This window comes from Salvelinus sp. IW2-2015, linkage group LG8 (assembly GCF_002910315.2).
Source record: "Salvelinus sp. IW2-2015 linkage group LG8, ASM291031v2, whole genome shotgun sequence".
Classification (NCBI taxonomy): Eukaryota; Metazoa; Chordata; class Actinopteri; order Salmoniformes; family Salmonidae; genus Salvelinus; species Salvelinus sp. IW2-2015.
The window spans coordinates 51,120,143-51,140,902 of NC_036848.1; the positions used below are offsets into that span (position 1 = coordinate 51,120,143).

Genomic DNA, 20,760 nt, shown 5'->3' on the forward strand with positions numbered 1-20,760 from the left:
CTGTCACATAAGCAGTTGACGCGGGCAGTGACATTCGGCGCCATGGAGCATATGCTCCAAACCCTGAGAGGAGACAATGACAGATCAGAGAACCTAGAAGAGCTCCCCGAAATCATATGGAGCACTCAAGTTCACAAGAGGAGGAGGGTCCACACCTGCTCTGGAAGAGGGTCCCTCTCTCCAGAATATCTGGAGTCTCTCCAAGTGTCTGCCAAGTGTACATCCGCCCAGCAAGAGGTAAACCAAGTGCAAGCTATTTATAGCCAGCCAATATGTGTGGACCAAAATGTCATGTGCTAGTGTATCAGTAGCCAGCTATTGTAACAATGGCTGTAACTATGAGGTCTGGAGCTCATTAATGTTTTCAAATTTGAAAAATATTTAAATATATATTTTGTGTCTGTTACGGGTCAGCATGTACAGTTGAAGTCGGAAGTTTACATACACTTAGGTTGGAGTCATTAAAACTCATTTTTCAACCACTCCACACATTTATTGTTAACAAACTATAGTTTTGGCAAGTCAGTTAGGACATCTACTTTGTGCATGACACAAGTCATTTTTCCAACAATTGTTTACAGACAGATTATTTCACTTATAATTAATTGTATCACAATTCCAGTGGGTCAGAAGTTTACATCACTAAGTTGACTGTGCCTTTAAACAGCTTGGAATATTCCAGAAAATTATGTCATGACTTTAGAAGCTTCTGATAGGCTAATTGACATAATTTGAGTCAATTGGAGGTGTACCTGTAGATGTATTTCAAGGCCTACCTTCAAACTCAGTGCCTCTTTGCTTGACATCATGGGAAAATCATAAGAAATCAGACAAGCCCTCAGAAAAAAAATTGTAGATCTCCACAAGTCTGGTTAATTTCCAAATGGTTGAAGGTACCACGTTCATCTATACAAACAATAGTACACAAGTATAAATACCATGGGACCATGCAGCCATCATACCGCTCAGGAAGGAGACGCATTCTGTCTCCTAGAGATGAACGTACTTTGGTGCGAAAAGGAAGACGCCACTGCTCCAAAACTGCCATAAAAAAGCCAGACTACGGTTTGCAACTGCACATGGAGAAAAATCCTCTGGTCTGATGAAACAAACATTTAACTGTTTGGCCATAATGACGATCGTTATGTTTAGAGGAAAAAGTGGGAGGCTTGCAAGCCGAAGAACACCATCCCAACCGTGAAGAACGGGGGTGGCAACATCATGTTGTGGGGGTGCTTTGCTTCAGAAGGGACTGGTGCACTTCACAAAATAGATGGCATCATGAGGTAGGAAAATTATGTGGATATATTGAAGCAACATCTCAAGACATCAGTCAGGAAGTTAAAGCTTGGTCGCAAATGGGTCTTCCAAATGGACAATGACCCCAAGCATACTTCCAAAGTTGTGGCAAAATTGCTAAAGAACAACAAAGTTAAGCTATTGGAGTGGCCATCACAAAGCTCTGACCTCAATCGCATAGAACATTTGTGGGCAGAACTGAAAAAGTGTGTGTGAGCAAGGAGGCCTACAAACCTGACTCAGTTACACTAGCTCTGTCAGGAGGATTGGGCCAAAATTCACCCAACTTATTGTGGGAAGCTTGTGGAAGGCTACCCGAAATGTTTGACCCAAGATAAACAATTTAAAGGCAATGCCACCAAATACTAACTGAGTGTATGTAAACTACTGACCCACTGGGAATGTGATGAAATAAATAAAAGCTGAAACAAATCATTCTCTCTACTCTCTATTGTGAAAAACTGAGTTTAAATGTATTTGGCTGAGGTGTATGTAAACTCCCAACTTCAACTGTAAATATCGCTCCCAGTGGTGATCATAGCTCAGAGCGCTTATATTCTTTATCTGACAGTTCTAATCACGTCTGGCTCTTTGTGAACGAGTGGAATCATGAAGAGTGGTTTGTTCGTTATGTTCGCCTACATCCCCTTGATTTTTTGCCTTTTTAGCAGCACATTCACCATTCTACCAACTACCCAGCTCACTGTCGGCTCAATATGCAACTTGAGACGCTGCTGATAGTGTGTTTGCGACATGCCGGACAAAAGGCAGTTTTAAAACCGTCCCGTGACTCCTGCCGTGTCTACAGACATCCCCCAAATAAATAAAAAATGATTTGTGGAGGATGAGTGCACAACTGGAAAATGTCGCTCATACTGTAGATATGTCAGTCAGGTGGCTAGCAGAGACTTCTAACGTTGAAGGGCTCTAGCTTGTATTTCTTAGCCAGTTAGAAGGCTGAAGGAAGAAGCTAACGTTAAACGGAGTGGCAGCAAAAAATATGCTACATAAAAAAGAGAGTAGGCTACTGAGACAGACAGTGAATTGGGCATGTGGTGCTCAGTGGTGAGGCTGAGGGAGGAGGAAGCAGAGGAGACAGAGAGAGAGAGGATGCAAGCAGAGAGAGAGGTTAGCACTGTGGTTCCCAAAATTGGGTCCGGGTCCCCTGAGAAATCTGTACTAATCTTATCAAACAATAAGAGATGTTTCAATATGAACATCTCCATATGGCCTATCTCCCTTGTAGGCTGACATTAAAATGCAATCAACATGTAAACAATACAGTTTAAAAAAACGTAATATGTTTTCCTTTCATCACTGATGCTACTTGTCAGTGTGAATCATTTCTCATATTTCCCTCCTTTCAGGGGTAGGTAGCCTAGTGGTTAGAGCGTTGGGCCAGTAATTGAAAGGTTGCTGGATCAAATCCTGAGCTGACAAGGTAAAAATCTGTCTTTCTGCTGAGCAAGGCAGTGAACCCACTGTTCCCAGGGCGCAGTGGATATCGATTATGTCAGCCCCCCTCACCTCTCTGATTCCTGCTCAGCAGGAAATGCAAACTTGTAGTGTATTGGAGGTTTCTGAAGTTTTGTCATTTCCACTTTGAAATTTCAGACTTGATTTGCCCTAACGAAAAATGTATAAGCCCCTACAAAAATGTCAATTAATGATAATCCAGATAATAATTCGCATTTCCTGCAGCTGCAGGATTATTTTCCTGCTGTAGCAACCTGGCTCAAATTAAGGTCCTACATCTGTACAGATGCTTTCGTATGTTTTCATTATTCTGTGAAGTGTTGTTCCATTGCAGTGGTGTTGCATGGAGACAGTGTTTGAGTTGATGTGTGATTTGGCTTAACGCCACTATCTTTCCCTGTACTGTACTGGCAGACTGCTAACCACCATTTGCTCTCTAAAACCATCCAGAAGACAACTATATTTACACTATGACATCGTGTAAGAATCCCTTTGAGTCAAATAACCGCATAACTGGCATCATCACATGCTGTGATGTAGAGCTGTAATATACACTGTACATCCTACAAAGCCACGACACATGAACACAGAGATAATTACAAAGCTCTATGTAGTTAACTAACTTGTTTCTCTTCACAAGATATTTCACTCAGCAGTGTTTCTGGTGAGCCTCACCTCAGCTCGAGTTTGGCTACTAGGGTTCTACCACTTATGACAAACCAGGTTCTAAACTGGTTTGATCCTGGTTTTATGGAAAAATCATGCATCTTTTATTTATGTATACAATGTGTTTGCTGTCAAATTATTGGGTTTTAGCTATGTAGTATACTTCAGTGATAAACAGCTGGCATTTGGAAAGGTTATTTGTTCTTTGATTCTCCTTGAAATGTTGATGTTATGATTACTGAGGTCCATGCAACTCGCCCACTCCTTACTTCTCAGACACAGCTTATATCAATGTCTATCGTTTGCTACTCAATTTCCCAGTTTTCAGATTCTAAAGGAAAATATTACACGGTGCACCCCCACCCCTCCCACACAAAAAAAGAAGAAGAAAAGTATTTTACCACTAGCACTGACTGCTGATAACTACTCTGAGGGAAAATGCTACGTTTGTGAAATGTATATGTCTCACCTAGCTATCTTAAGATGAATACACTAACTGTAAGTCTCTCTGGATAAGAGTGTCTGCTGAATGACTAAAATGTACATGTAAATCCCAAAGGAAGCATCTTATTGCGGCGAGACCACTATTTTCCATGACGTAATTCTAAGTATACGAAAGTCTAACAACCTTGTGTTCATGTTGGTCCTTTGAGCAATTTACAAATTTGTCCTCATCAAACTACGCACAATTTTTTTAACATTATTTTATTTAACTAGGCAAGTCAATTCCCCATAATGACAAAGCGAAAATAAATGTATTAAAAATATATAAACAGAAATACCTTATTTACATAAGTATTCAGACCCTTTGCTATGAGACTCGAAATTGAGCTCAGGTGCATCCTGTTTCCATTGATCATCCTTGAGATGTTTCTACAACTTGTTTGGAGTCCACCTGGGGTAAATTCAATTGATTGGACATGATTTGGAAAGGCACACACCTGTCTATAGAAGGTCCCACAGTTGACAGTGCATGTCAGAGCAAAAACCAAGCCACAAGGTCGAAGGAATTGTCCGTAGAGATCCAAGTCAGGATTGTGTCGTGGCACAGATCTGGGGAAAGGAACCAAAACATTTCTGTAGCATTGAAGGTCTCCAAGAACACAGTGTCCTCCATTAAATGGAACACGTTTGAAACCACCAAGACTCTTCCTAGAGCTGGCTGTCCGGCCAAACTGACTAATCGGGGGAGAAGGGCCTTGGTCAGGGAGGTGACCAAGAACCCGATGGTCACTCTGACAGAGCTCCATAGTTCCTCTGTGGAGATGGGAGAACCTTCCAGAAGGACCATCTCTGCATCACTCCACCAATAAGGCCTTTATGGTAGAGTGGCCAGACGGAAGCCACTCCTCAGTAAAAGGCACATGACAGCCCACTTAGAGTTTGCCAACAGGTACCTAAAGACTCTCAGACCATGAGAAACAAGATTCTCTGGTCTGATGAAACCAAGATTGAACCCTTTGGCCTGAATGCCAAGCCTCACATCTGGAGGAAACCTGGCACCATTTTTCAGCGGCAGGGACTGGGTGACTTGTCAGGCTCGAGGGAAAGATGAACGAAGCACAGAGAGATCCTTGATGAAAGCCTGCTCCAGAGCGCTCAGGACCTCAGACTGGGGCGAAGGTTCACCTTCCAACAAGACAATGACCCTAAGCACACAGCCAAGACTGAGTGGCTTCGGGACAAATCGCTGAATGTCCTTGAGTGGCCCAGCCAGGGCCCGGACTTGAACACGATCGAACATCTCTGGAGAGACCTGAAAATAGCTGTGCATTGACGCTCCCCATCCAACTTGACAGAGCTTGAGAGGATCTGCGAAGAAGAATAGGAGAAACTCCCCAAATACAGGTAGGCCAAGCTCGTGCCATCATACCCAAGAAGACCCAAAGCTGTAATCACTGCCAAAGGTGCTTTAACAAGGTACTGAGTAAAGGGGTTTGAATACATATATAAATGTGATATAATTTTTTTTTTTTTTTTTTAATACTTTTGAAAATAAAAATATAAAACTGTTTTTGCTTCATCATTATGGGGTATTGTGTGTACATTGATGCGTGGGACTAACAATTGAATTAGAATAAAAATATATTGTAACAAAATGTGGAAAGAGTCAAGTGCTCTGAATACTTTCCAAATGCAGTGAATATTATCCTTTTAGCATGCCCCCAAATCTACTGAACAAGACGGCTACGATATCTCACATTATCACATTTTATTTGATTTATACAATAGGTGTGGACCTTACCGTGAAATGCTTACTTACAAGCCCTTAACCAACAATGCAATTTTAAGAAAAATAACAGTTAAGAAAATATTTACTAAATAAACTCAAGTGAAAAAAAGTAACATCTCAAGACATCAGTCAGGAAGTTAAAAAAAAAAGTAACACAATAAAATAACAATAACGAGGTTATATACAGGGGGTACCAGTACCGAGTCAATGTGGTACAGGTTAGTCAAGGTATTTGAGGTAATATGCACTTGTAGGTAGGGGTAAAGTTACTATGCATAGATGATAAACAGTGAGTAGCAGCAGTGTAAATAGTCCTGGTAGCCATTTGATTAACTGTTCAGAAATCTTATGGCTTGGGTTTAGAAGCTGTTAAGGAGCCTTTGGGACCTATGCTTGGCGCTCCGCTACCACTTGCCGTGCGGTAGCACTCAGAACAGTCTTTGACTAGGGTGGCTGGAGTCTTTGACTAGGGTGGCTGGAGTCTTTGACTAGGGTGGCTGGAGTCTTTGACTAGGGTGGCTGTAGTCTTTGACTAAGGTGGCTGGAGTCTTTGACTAGGGTGGCTGGAGTCTTTGACTAGGGTGGCTGGAGTCTTTGACTAGGGTGGCTGGAGTCTTTGACAATTGTTAGGGCCTTCCTCTGACACCGCCTGGTATAGAGGTCCTGGATGCCAGGAAGCTTTGCCCCAGTGATGTACTGAGTCGTACACACTACCCTCTGTAGCGCCTTGTGGTCGGATGCTGGTTGTTGTCCTGGCACCACACTGCCAGGTGTCTGACCTCTTCCCTATAGACTGTCTCATCGTTGTCAGTGATCAGGCCTACCACCCTTGTGTCATCGGCAAACTTAATGATGGTGTTGGAGTCGTGCTTGGCCACGCATTTGTGGGTGAACAGGGAGTACAGGAGGGAACTAAGCACGCACCCCTGAGGGGCCCCCGTGTTGAGGATCAGCGTGTGTTGTCGCCTACCCTTACCACCTGGGGGCGGCCCGTCAGGAAGTCCAGGGTCCAGATGCAGAGGGAGATGTTCAGTCCCAGGGTCCGTAGCTTAGCTATGGTGTTGAAAGCTGAGCTGTAGTTAATGAACAGCATTCTCACGTTGGTGTTTTGTCCAGGTGGGAAAGAGCCGTGTGGAGTGCAATAGAGATTGCGTCCTCTGTGGATCTGTTTGGGCGGTATGTAAATTTGCGTGGGTCTAGGGTTTCCGTGATGATGGTGTTGATGGTGTTGATGTGAGCCATGACCAACCTTTCAAAGCTCTACATGGCTACAAATATGAGTGCTACGGGTCTGTGGTCATTTAGGCAGGTTACCTTTGCGTTCTTGGACACAGGGACTATGTTGGTCTGCTTGAAACATGTAGGTATTACCGACCCGGTCAGGGATAGGTTGAAAATATCAGTGAAGACACTTGCCAGTTGGTCAGCGCATGCTCTGAGTACACGTCCTGGTAAACCGCCTTGTGAATGTTGACCTGTTTAAAGGACTCATCATCATTTCTCTCAACCTTAGTTTCAATGTCCGTCTTTTCTAGCTCATCCACCAGATTGTGAAAGTGTAACTAGGTCAACATTGTCTAGCAAAACATGAAACATGACAACACAGCAGGAGTGGTTCAAAGGTCGCTTCCTGTTGTCAAGGTCAGAGGTGATCATGTTGTTCTTCCAGCTCCAGATACATGGAATTGCTACCTCATGTCAACTGAGTTGAAGCAACAGGGGAATGTGTTTGGTTGGAGGTCATCACACTCTTTAACATGTGCCAACGAATGGCTTATTTATTAGCCAGCTGCATGTCGACACTGCCAATTTTACATTTTACAACCAAATAAGGAAATATGGAGGTGTCTGTCTTGAATTTGGTGCAGACAATTATCATGTGTTTTTATTCATTCAGCACATGATCATGTGTGTTAGGAAATTAATGTTGTTATTAGTTATTCTACGTGTGACTCTAGAAATGCTGTTCCTGACATCTGAAAAATGTCCCTGAAGTATTATTTGGTCTGTTTCACCCATATGTTTGATGGTAATTTAGGTGTTTGATGGTACAGATGTAGGATCTTCATTTGATCACCCTGTTGCAGGAGAACATTCCTTCAATGCAGGAAATGTAAAACGTGTAGTGTATTTGAGGTTTAACAAAGGCTTCTGAAGTTTGTAATTTCCACTTATAAATTTGAGATTTGATTTTCAGTTACGAAAAATCGACCAACCCCTACAAAATCCTTCCATTAATTATAATCCACATAATAGTTCACATTTCCTGTTGCTGCTGGATTATTTTCCTGCTGTAACAAACTGGCTCAAATGAAGATCCTACATCTGTGATGTAGGTGTAATGACACTAACAGCTGTAATAACTTGTTTATGTTGTTCCTCTCCAGATCTCGGAGATCCATGTTTGCGGGGAGTCGGAGGACATGACAGCCAAGGAGCGTCTGCTGATGTGGTCCCAGCAGATGACCGAGGGCTACGTGGGCGTACGCTGTGACAACTTCTCCTCCTCCTGGAGGGACGGGAGGCTTTTCAACGCCATCATTCACAAATACAGGTAACACCATCATTCACAGATACAGGTAACACCATCATTCACAAATACAGGTAACACCATCATTCACAAATACAGGTAACACCATCATTCACAAATACAGGTAACACCATCATTCACAAATACAGGTAACGCCATCATTCACAAATACAGGTAACACCATCATTCACAAATACAGGTAACGCCATCATTCACAAATACAGGTAACATCATCATTCACAAATACAGGTAACACCATCATTCACAAATACAGGTAACGCCATTATTCACAAATACAGGTAACACTTGAGGTACAGAACCTGTATCTGAAATAGAGACCCCTGTATCACCAATCCCTATATTTTATTTGAAAAAGAAATTCCAGCACAGTGACCTTCTTGAATGCTCTACAATGCTTTTTTAATTGATATTAAAAACAATTTTGTCTTTCATTAGGGTTTAACTGTAATATCACTTTAGGAGTATATTCCCAGTGTATAACAAAAACAAGATACATAACATAACTATTTTCCTCCTCTGTTGACTTGCTGTGTCTTGCTGAATCATGTCTGCGGTTCACCACCACATTTTGAATCTTGGACCTCATCATTCCAATGAGGCAGCACTTAGTGGTTTTGACTAGTCATTAGGGGGCTGTTGGCTTTTCAGTTAGACATGATCAGATTTCAGTATGACCCAGTACACTCTACGTCAGTGTTTGCCAACCCTGGTCCTCCAGTACCCACAACAGAACACATTTTTGTTGTAGCCCTGTACAAACACACCTCATTCAACTCATTGATAGCTTGATGATTAGTTGACAAGTTAAATCAGGTGTGCTTGTCCAGGGTCAGGTGTACTGTTGGGGTACTGGAAGACCAGGGATGAGAAATACTGCTCTACCTTGTTGGACTGACCTAAAATGAGATTAACTAGGTTGACTAGTAGATGAAGACGTATTTCTCCTTTTTCTCTCCCTTTTGTTTGTTATGGTCAATGTCACATCATTTTTTGCTGTCCAATCATTCTTAAGTTCAATGGACACAAGTTATTGATGTATGTGTGGGTCATGTGGAACTGTTTTACTTAACCAATGACCTATGTTGGGCTGGCTCGACTGTCCTTGTCTCTTGAGCAAAAACAGATTTATTTCACTTATATTACATTCCGTTACAGGCTTATATTACATTATGTTACAGGCTTACATTACATTATGTTACAGGCTTACATTACATTATGTTACAGGTTTATATTACATGATGTTACAGGCTTATATTACATTATGTTACCGGCTTATATTACATGATGTTACAGGCTTACATTACATGATGTTACAGGCTTATATTACATTATGTTACAGGCTTACTGTATATTACATTATGTTAAAGGATTATATTGCATTATGTTACATGCTTATATTACATTATTTTGCAGGCTTATATTACATTATGTTACAGGCTTATATTACATTATGTTACAGGCTTGTATTGCATTATATTACAGTCTTATATTACATTATGTTACAGGCTTATATTACATTTGCTCGTCATCACACTAAAACTTTCCTCCAAACAAAAATGTTTGTTGCTGGCTAATTAAACAAAACTATTCAAGAAGTATAGTGTGTGCTGAAACCGCTGAAATAACCTAAAACATAACAATGCAAACCACCCTAAATGATTATTTGCCAAAATAATACATTTGTACCCTGTCTCCTCATATTAACATTTCAATAAACAGAAAGCAGTCAATCTTAATGAGCTTCCACTGGTATTTCCTCTTCCATTGCAGGCCTGACCTAGTGGATATGGCCAGAGTGTCGGCCCAGACTAGCCGGTCAAACTTAGAACAGGCCTTTGGGTTGGCTGAACGGCTTGGGGTGGCCAGACTACTGGACCCTGAGGGTGAGTTATTCTGTTTATCCACATGCTTTTCTCTAATGTTTTTTTTGACACATCAGGTAAACATCCTCCAAGCCATTGACACATCTCTCCTACTGTAAATCAGCTGGAAGAAATGCATTGCATTATTACCAGAGGGAGATGTCTTCTAAGCACAGCTTAATTTACTGACTGTTATTTGTTTCATTATATGGACGATGCTTTACTAAATGAAAAAGACACAACACGTGTATGGGATACATGAGATTTAAATCAAACATTGTATTAATTATGATTATAAACACTCCCTTAAATCATGTACCTTACAACGATCACATTGTGTATTGGGTCTTATTTCACCTTTTCTCACCAGACGTGGATGTGCAGACTCCTGATGAGAAGTCAGTCATCACATACGTCTCCACTCTGTATGATGTCTTCCCTAAAGTACCTGATGGTGTTGACGGTATCAATGCAAATGTAAGTACATGATGAACAGATTATTGTACAGTGCACTTAAATGTCCTATGTGAGTAGAGTTGAGAAGAGCATTTTATATTTCAAATACTGTATGATGAATGCAAAATCAACATCTCAATACAAAGCAACAATGTCCTATTGTCAACATGGGTTGACTTCTATCTTTGTAACCATTGACTGCAGTCTCTATGCTGTCCTCTTGAATTTGATTATCACCATGGGACTTCACCACTGGATGTACAGTATATTTCACACTTACATCCTTTGAATTCACACCAGTTATAATCTTTTGTCATAACTTTGACATACATTCATTTATTTATATATTTGTATTTTTGGGTACCTTTTTTACCCCCTTTTCTCCCCAATTTTGTGATATCCAATTGGTAGTTACAGTCTTGTCCCATCGCTGCTTCTTGACACGCTGCTCGCATTAACCCGGAAGCCAGCCGCACCAATGAGTCGGAGGAAACACCGTACAGCTGGTGACCGAAGTCAGTGTGCATGTGCCCGGCCGCCACAAGGAGTCGCTAGAGGCCGATGGGACAGGGACATCCCAGCCGGCCAAACCCTCCCCTAACCCGGACAACGCTTGTCCAATTGTGCGCCGTCTCATGGGTCTCCCAGTCGCGGCCGGCTGTGACACAGCCCGGATCTATAGTGACGCCTCTAGCACCGCTATGCAGTGCCTTAGACCGCTGCGCCACTCGGGAGGCCTGGCATACATTCTTGACTTTACATTCTTGATTTGGTTCTCGACTGTGATTCTTGATTTACGGTTGTGATTGGGCACGGATGTTATATAATATGCATTCCATTGCATCACTCATATGTTTAAGAGAAGGCATTTTATTCCATCTGGCTTTGTTGAGGCAAATAAATCTGAAAGCTTGAGCTGGATGCTTAAAGGGAGTATTTTGATGCTGGAACTCCTCCCAGAACATTGTGTAAATGTTGTTTAGAGGCTATGGAAGAATGCTAAACTGTGTGTACTCTAGTAACCACAGCAGAGAACCTTAACTGCAGATGTAGGATCTTAATTTGAGCCAGTTTGCTACAGCAGGAAAATCTTGCAGCCACAGTAAATGTGAATTATTATGTGGATTATAATTAATGGACATTTTTGTAGGGGTTAATACATTTTTTCAAAAAAAAAAATCAAAATCAAGTATGAAATTTCAAAGTGGAAATTACAAATTTCAGAAGCATTTTTAAACCTCAAATACACTACACGTTGCAGGAAAGTTCTCCTGCAACAGGTTGATCAAATTAAGTTCCTACATCTGTACTTCTTGTTGTAGATTAGTTTGTATAGCACCAACTATTTAAAGCAAAATTATGACAACCTGTTGTTTTGCACGTTGTACAATGCCAATATTTGCAGATGCCCTATAGATCTAATATGTATTGCTTGAACAACACGATACGCTCTACACCAAGAACGATACGCTCTACACCAAGAACTTGGTCCATTTAGAAAATGCACCCATCCCTGTATGAGCCAATGTAAGTATGAAAACTGATATGTTTAATAATCCAAATTTTTTCTTGACAGGATGTTGATATAAAATGGGTAGAGTACCAGAACATGGTGAATTACCTGAGCCAGTGGCTCAAACACAATGTGGCAGTGATGTCAGACAGAGCGTTCCCTAACAACCCAGTGGAACTCAAGGTAAGGCAAAAATACAATTTGATTACAGATCAAATGCAACTTGAACCTCCAAATAGCATCCAATGTGTGAAGTGCTTGTCTGGTTGGTTTTCAGTCAGTTGGATATCAGTTTATAGTGCTTGGCCCTGAAAGCCCGAGGCTAAGAACCCAAGCTCTCTGAGGCTTCAAATGGCCCATAAGTAGCGTCTCTCATGAAATATTAAAGCGATATTGACGGGTATCAGAGAGTTTCTCCGTTTACTTCAAATAGTCCACAGCTGCTAAGACTACAGGAGCTCTGTCTGTACCAGCCATTTCAAAGCAGACGAGTGTGAGTATACACACTGAGATTAGAAGAATTTGTAATAGCTTGTTCAAAATGTATTGATTCTATATTTCTTTGATATTTTTCTATGTTAACATTGAAAAACGTTTTCTTTTCTTTTTTTTTCTTTTTTTTACAGGCACTTTATACACAGTACTTGCAGTTTAAAGAGAATGAAATCCCGCTGAAAGAAACAGAGAAGAGCAAAATCAAGCATCTTTACAAAATGCTTGAGGTATGCTACCGCGTCGTACACTCGGTTGTTCTTTCTTAACCAGCAGTCTACAATGAACTTCACTAAGATGTTGCTGTGCGTGTGTTGGGGGACAGGTGTGGATGGAGTTTGGTCGTATCCAGCTTCCTCAGGGATATCACCCCAACGATGTGGAGAAGGAATGGGGCAAGCTGATCGTGGCCATGCTGGAGAGAGAGAAGAGCCTGAGGCCTGAGGTGGATAGGTATGAAGGATCAACCTTCTCATACTGCAGGAGTAACACACACTACTGTGATTTATAATACTGATCCCGTACTTACATGACAGCAATAAGTCAGAGCTAAGATTAAAGATTTGATCCGATTGCCTAATTGCAATGACTATGCAAAACGGTAATTCATGATTGGTTTCACTGTCAATGGTGAGTGCTCGTGATTCAAGTCACCCTTTTTATTATTAGACTTTAGTGTCATACTTCTGTTTAAGGATGTGCAGTAATTGGATTCTTCCGAGGTTCACTAAATTACATAGTCTTTACACGTTTACATTTTGTGGTTTGGTTAACTGCTGAGTTCTTCAAACTGAGGTGTTGTAAAATCACGCATCTTTCTCGTATCTCTGTTTTTCTAAAATACTGTCATATCTCTTGTCAGGTTTGTAGGCATTAATTGTGGTGTGAGTCCATGCCTAGTTTATCGGCTCAAGCTATTCAGTGATGTTTTTGTTTTTAGGTACTTTTAAGTGCTGATGGTGGGTGTGCACCTTATTTTTTGTCAACATCAGTTTGTTTATAAGCTTACAGTCTGACACAGTCACAGGCAAATATTGTCCTCTTATCATGTCATCTTGCATCTATCATTCTTGGACTGCAGGGACTATTTATGTTTTTGCAACAGATAATGGGGATCCTAATAAAATACCAAATACCAAATGTTGGAAATCACCTGGCTTGTTGATATCTGGTAATGTTGTGTGATATTATGTAGATAATCATTGGCTATGCAGACTAATAGAGGCCCAGTAGTATGTGCCACATCCCCTGTTAAATAGAAAAAGGAATGTCTGCGTCTCTGGTATGCTCCCAAGTTGATTTATTCAGACACACAAAAAAGACAACGTTTCAATCCAAAATGCCTGATAACTCCTGTTACCATCAACTGTTACTGTCTGAACCTGTAATGGATTGTGCAAGAATGCCATGAGCTTCTATGGCCTAGGGCAAAATATTCTTTAAGGGTAGGTTTCTGTGAGGACACGTACAGGCTTATAAAAAAGGGGAGCCAAAAACACTCCGTGCCAGGTGGACCTGTGTGTGTGTCGCATATTGTTGGGGTTGAGTCTGTGCTGGAGTTCCTGTCTTAAATGGAAGAGAAATTAGCTGGCTAGTGTTGTTCTCTGAGTGGCTCGGTATAGTCCTATATATGCTTCTACCATGCACAGCAACATGGCATATAACATGGGATACAGCAGTGTCTCATCAGTTAGCAACAGCACTCTGACCAGCCTGGGTTCCTCTGAGAACCTCTCAGGACCAGCCATGGAGCCACTGCTCTCCAGCACCCCAGCCTTTCCAGTGTTTCTCAATAACCACTCTGTGTATGGATCAAGGTGAGGTTAACCATTAGAAGTCAGGGCTGTCAGAGCTTTTTCTCTTGTTGATTTTCTTTCTACAGATGCAATTTCAAGTGGAACTCTGATGGCACTGCATTGCCACATATTTTTTGTTTATGTGGTAAAATTACTTCTGTACAATATTAATGTAAATTGACAAAACGTTTTTGTCTTTTAGGCTTGAAATGTTGCAGCAGATTGCCAACAGGGTCCAGCGGGACTGTGTCAATGGAGAGGACAAACTAGCATTAGCAAGAGCAGCTCTGCAATCTGTAAGTACCACATTGGAATGTTTACCACAAAACCTCAGAATACTCCAGGTCCTGCTTTTACTTATGTTTATTTGTTGAGGCAAATGTTGTGTCTTTATTTGTTTATATCAATATTGTTATTGAACTTTGTAATAGAAAAGTACATCAACAACAGTTTGGACATTTACATTTTTTCTCAGGATGCTAAGAGGCTAGAGTCTGGGGTCCAGTTCCAGAATGAGGCAGAGACCGCTGGGCACCTTCTGGAATGTGAAAACCTGCTGAGACAGCAGGTGGTAGATATCCAGATTCTACTGGATGGGAAGTACTACTACTCCGATCAGCTTGTTCAAAGGTGCAAACTTACTGCTTTTTCTAGATATCACGCAACACATAGACATAAAGGAAACATTTGTAGTGAAATATTGATTGCAACATAGTGTAGGGAATTACACATGTGTTTATGAGAATGATAAGAACCTCATGTAAACTGATAAATGATAAATCATGAACTATATGAATAAACATGTCATTGTGTGTTGTGTGTATGATCTAGGGTATCCAAGCTCCGTGACGACCTGCTGGGCATGAGGGCAGAGTGTTCCTCTGTGTACAGACAAGGACGCACCCTAACCACCCAACAGACCACGATGATGATCTCAGGCATCACTCAGAGTCTCAACTCAGGCTTCTCCTCCTCCAACCTCAACTCCAGCCTCACCCCTGGAGGCCAGGGAACCCCCGGTTCCACCTTCACCTCCATCCTTACCCCGGGCCTCACCCCTGCCCTGAGTCCCGCCATGACCCACGGCGGCATGCAGTCCGGCTTGGTGCAGGCCTACATGGGGGGCGGAGGAGTGGGTATGGCCCCGGGAGACCTCCAGCACCTCAAACAAATGCAGATCCGCAAGCCCCTGTGCAAGTCCTTGCTAGTGGACCCCAACATGACCGAGGATGAGGTCAACATAAACTTTGTGCAGGACCTGATCAACTGGGTGGAGGAGATGCAGGTGAGAACTTAGCAAAGCTCTGGGGTCAGACTGTTGATTTGATTTATTTATCCTTATTTATACAGGTTTCCTCATTGAGATAAAAATTATATTTTACAAGAGACCTGTTCACTATAATGTTTGTATAATTCTGTACCTTTTGATATTTGCGATTTAGACATTTGAGACCATTTCTGAATTGTTTTGTCTTCCTTTGAAGGTGCAATTGGATCGCGGAGATTGGGGATCTGATTTGCCAAGTGTGGAAACACATTTAGAGAACCACAAAGGGGTTCACAGAGCCATCGAAGAATTTCAAATGAGCCTTAAAGAAGCCAAACTTAGTGAGGTATGTACAAGCAATTGTCAGCCTATTCTGCCAAGTTTTTATTTGGAAAAACTGTAAAATATCTCTGTGCATCACATCATTTTTATTTTTTTGTGTGTTAACCCCTTAATGGTGCAATGTTTTTAAATGTCAAGTAATAAAAATATGGTATGTCTCTTTATATCAGATTCAGATGACCCAAAAACTAAGTTATTCTGAGAAACTGGGAAAATTGGAAACCCAGTATGGGAAGTTACTGGTAAGTATCCTATTAAAATCATTGGCAGTCCTAAGTAGTAAAATAATCACTTCACTGCTTAGTTGAATAGCACATGGAGATCCTGACTATTTCCCATGGTTCTGTGCGTCTGTAGAACTGTTCGCGGGAGCGTCAGAAGAACCTGGAGAGCCTCCATGACTTTGTTTCGCGGGCCACCATGGAACTCATCTGGCTCAATGAGAAAGAGGAGGAGGAGGTCGCTTTCGACTGGAGCGATCTCAACGGCAACATCTCTAAGAAGAGACAGTACCACTCTGTGAGTCCCTCCACTGTTCAGCCCATTGTATTTCTATTTCCTTATTTTGTTTCCAGAATATTTGGCTATTCGGGCACATCTGAGGATAATTCCGTTCATATTCATTATGGTAGATATTTTAGAAGGAGTTGAATGTTATTGACGGTCAAGCAAAACCGTAGAGCTATACATTTCTGGCATGGATCCACCATTGGCATGTATAGCCTTTCCACAAGGAATTGGGTTTGACTCTCTAGACCTAAGGGAATTAACACATTTCCTGTGAGTGAAAAGATGCCTTGAGGTGATCATATCTCCTAGGGTGATGTGTTTTCTCATGTTTTTGCATGGGTGGAAAGGAATTACAGGGGCTTGTTTTGGGGTTACAGCATACCATTAGAAAATACCACTGGGAGCGTCTATATTACGTTCTATTCAGCTTGATTCAGTGAATCAGTTTGACATCTCTTCAAACTACTTTATTTCCATCTGGCATTTAGAAATGCGTGTACGTGCCCCTGCAAGTCATTGTGTTAGAAGAGGGGAGGGGATTGGTCTCAGGCCATGTTTGGAGGCCATGGATGCAGTGTGATATCTCTCTCTCTTTCTCTCTATCTATATCCCCTCTCAATCTCTCTCTTTCTCTCCCCCACTCTCTCTCTCGCTCTCTCTGTAGGATCTGATGAGAGAGTTGGATGAAAAGGAGGAGGTGATCAAGTCTGTACAGGACAGGGCAGAGAACCTTCTGCAGGAGAACCACCCTGCTAGGTTAACTATTGAAGTAAGCCCCGTCTGTGTTTACAGATGTCCCATAACCACTCCAAAACCGTGTCATATAAACTCCTTTTATGATAAATCCATTAGATTGTACGTCTCAGATAATGTGGTCATTTGTCCATTAAAATATACATATTATTACTCATTTCCAGGTATCAGAACTTGCATAAGTGCTCAACAATATTGTACATTTAAATTGCTTCAATAACTTGTTCCAACAAGAACAATTATACAGCATTTTTTATTATAACATGATTCTATGTGGAATCCTCCAGGCATACAAAGCAGCCATGCAGACCCAGTGGAGTTGGATTCTACAGCTATGCTCTTGTGTGGAGCAGCACCTCAAAGACAACACAGTCTATTTTGAGGTGAGTTAGTTATCTGCTTTCCTCAAACAAATGGACGGAGGCATGCTAGTTGCAAAAAGCTAATCTGATCTTCTTTCTACCCTTCCATACAGTTTTTCAATAATGCCAAAGAGTCCATGGATTACCTGAAGAGCCTGCAAGGTGACATCCAAAGAAAGTATTGCTGTGATCGGACAAGCAGTGTACACAAGCTGGAAGATCACATCCAGGAGTCCATGGTAAGCTGGCAATAAGAACTGGTTGGTACACAATCATTAGCCAGATTCCCAAACTATGTTGTTAAATCAGTGAAATTAGGGCTCCCGAGTGCCGCAGTGGTCTAAGGCACATCTCAGTGCAAGAGGTGTCACTACAGTCCCTGGTTCGAATCCAGGCTATATCACATCCGGCTGTGATTGGGAGCCTCATAGGGCGGCCCACAATTGGCCCATTGTCATCCGGGTTTGGCCAGAGTAGGCCATCATTGTAAATAAAAGGTAGATTTTCCTTTTTTAAAGGATCAATCTCATGGACTGTCATGGTCAGACATGATGGATTCATAGAGGTTCCAAGTGAATACCCCACCATTAAAGATGAACCAACTATCCCTGTGAGTGAATTCAGCTCATACTGAGCTGGTATGGTGTCATAATCCCCCTGTGTTTCACTGATGCTGGAACAGGATGAGAAGGAGCAGCTCCTCCAGTACCGCAGCACAGTGGCTGGGTTGGTGGGCAAAGCCAAGGCCATCGTCCAGCTCAAGCCTAGGAACCCCGATACCCCTGTCAGATCCTCCATACCCGTCATAGCCATCTGTGACTACCGACAAATAGAGGTACGATGTCTCTTTTTATAGATATGTAATACCGTCCCTTTTCTGTCTATTCAAGTAGTTCATCACATGTCACATACTTTAAATTGAGTCTTCACACTTGTCTTCTGTAGTAACAAGATATGCATTGAGATCGCTAAGGAACATTTCTGGCCATTTTAAATCGAGGTAGATGTATTTAGATAGCGGATAAAAAGTTTGATACTTTGAGTTGATTCGGATTTCGGAGTGAAATGGTAGAGTAATTTTGATTTGTCATGTCTCACTTCGTCTCTCCTAGATCACCATCTATAAGGATGATGAGTGTGTCCTGGCCAGTAACTCTCACCGGGCCAAGTGGAAGGTGATCAGTCCATCTGGGAACGAGGCTATGGTTCCCTCTGTCTGCTTCACCGTGCCTCCACCCAACAAGGAGGCTGTGGACCAGGCCAGCAGAATTGAGCAGCTGTACCAGAATGTCCTGACTCTGTGGCACCACTCCCACATAAAAATGAAGAGCGTGGTCTCCTGGCACTACCTGATGGCAGACGTCAGAGCCATCCGTGACTGGAACGTGTCCTCAGTACGTTAACGCCTAACTACTTAATCTACTTCTCAAGATAAATCCCCATTAGCAACACTTAAACCCTAGTATTACAGTGATAGAGGTAGAATTACCTGTCATTGTCTCATTCAGGTCTTCACAGAAAAGAGAATGATGTTATTAAAGTCTAATGTTTCTCATATTCACTGACTTGACCTGCAATTTCATCATTATACTGTAGCTGGTGACTGAACCTTTTCATAAAACATTTTGATAAGGTTTTATGGTGTGGGTCTGTCTCATGTGTTTTCCCCTGTTCACCCCAGATTAAGACCATGTTGCCAGGCGAGCACCAGCAGGTCCTTAGCAACCTGCAATCCCACTTTGAGGACTTCCTGGAGGACAGCAAGGAGTCGGAGGTGTTCACTGTGGCAGACTGTTCCCAGCTAGAAAGGGAGGTGCTGGCCTGCAAGGACTACTACGAGGAGCTGCTCAAGTCTGCAGAGAGAGGCAAGACTAAGCAAAGCTATTCAGAGAGAGGCAAGGCTAAGCAAAGCTAGTCTAGAGAGAGGCAAGGCTAAGCAAAGTTAGTCTAGAGAGAGGCTAAGCAAAGCTAGTCTGCAGAGAGAGGCAAGACTAAGCAAAGCTAGTCTAGAGAGAGGCAAGGCTAAGCAAAGTTAGTCTAGAGAGAGGCTAAGCAAAGCTAGTCTGCAGAGAGAGGCAAGGCTAAGCTAAACTAGTCTGCAGAGAAAGGCTAAGCAATGCTAGTCTAAAGAGAGAGGTAAGGCTAAGATAAGAAAAATATACAGTTGAAGTCGGAAGTTTACAAACACTTAGGTTTGAGTCATTAAAACTTGTTCTTCAACCACTCCACAAATTTCTTATTAACAAACTATAGTTTTGGCAAGTTGGTTAGGACATTTACTTTGTGCATGACACAAGTAATTTTTCCAACAATTGTTTACAGACAGATTATTTCACTTATAATTCACTGTATCACAATTCCAGTGGGTCAGAAGTTTACATACACTAAGTTGACTGTGACTTTAAACAGCTTGGAAAATTCCAGAAAATTATGTCATGGCTTTAGAAACTTCTGATAGGCTAATTGACATAATTTGAGTCAGTTGGTGGTGTACCTGTGGATGTATTTCAAGGACTACCTTCAAACTCAGAAAAAGAAAGAAAGAAATCAGCCAAGACCTCAGAAAAAAATTGTAGACCTCCACAAGTCTGGTTCATCCTTGGGAGCAATTTCAAAATGCATGAAGGTACCACGTTCATCTGTACAAACAATAGTACGCAAGTATAAACACCATGGGACCATGCAGCCATCATACCGCTCAGGAAGGAGACACGTTTTGTATCCTAGAGATGAACGTACTTTGGTGCGAAAAGTGCAAATCAATCCCAGAACAACAACAAAGGACCTTGTGGAGATGCTGGAGGAAACAGGTACAAAAGTATCTATATCCACAGTAAAACGAGTCCTATATTGACATAACCTGAAAGGCCGCTCAGCAAGGAAGAAGCCACTGCTCCAAAACCATAAAAAAGCCAGACTACGGTTTGCAACTGCACATGGGGACAAAGATTGTACTTTTTGAAGAAATGTCATCTGGTCTGATGAAAAAAAAATAGAACTGTTTGGCCATAATGGCCATCGTTATGTTTGGAGGAAAAAGGGGGAGGCTTGCAAGCCGAAGAACACCATCCCAACCGTGAAACACAGGGGTGGCAGCATCATGTTGTGGGTGTGCTTTGCTGCAGGAGGAACTGGTGCACTTCACAAAATAGATGGCATCATGAGGGAGGAAAATTCTGTGG

The 20,760-nt window shown here is 41.9% G+C and overlaps 1 protein-coding gene across 1 annotated transcript in view; it reads left to right on the top strand.

Annotated features, from left to right (window-relative positions):
• dst (dystonin) overlaps positions 1-20,760 on the top strand; it is a 183,203-nt gene that overhangs the window by 74,475 nt on the left and 87,968 nt on the right. The window contains exons 7-24 of the mRNA XM_023993813.2: positions 8,062-8,228; positions 9,996-10,108; positions 10,458-10,564; positions 12,120-12,239; positions 12,683-12,778; positions 12,874-13,001; positions 14,547-14,640; positions 14,820-14,974; positions 15,176-15,629; positions 15,829-15,957; positions 16,124-16,195; positions 16,311-16,472; positions 17,128-17,232; positions 17,504-17,599; positions 17,692-17,817; positions 18,261-18,413; positions 18,691-18,972; positions 19,260-19,443. Of these exons, the coding sequence (XP_023849581.1) occupies positions 8,062-8,228; positions 9,996-10,108; positions 10,458-10,564; positions 12,120-12,239; positions 12,683-12,778; positions 12,874-13,001; positions 14,547-14,640; positions 14,820-14,974; positions 15,176-15,629; positions 15,829-15,957; positions 16,124-16,195; positions 16,311-16,472; positions 17,128-17,232; positions 17,504-17,599; positions 17,692-17,817; positions 18,261-18,413; positions 18,691-18,972; positions 19,260-19,443 (2,743 nt within the window). The remainder of the gene's footprint in view (positions 1-8,061; positions 8,229-9,995; positions 10,109-10,457; positions 10,565-12,119; positions 12,240-12,682; positions 12,779-12,873; positions 13,002-14,546; positions 14,641-14,819; positions 14,975-15,175; positions 15,630-15,828; positions 15,958-16,123; positions 16,196-16,310; positions 16,473-17,127; positions 17,233-17,503; positions 17,600-17,691; positions 17,818-18,260; positions 18,414-18,690; positions 18,973-19,259; positions 19,444-20,760) is intronic.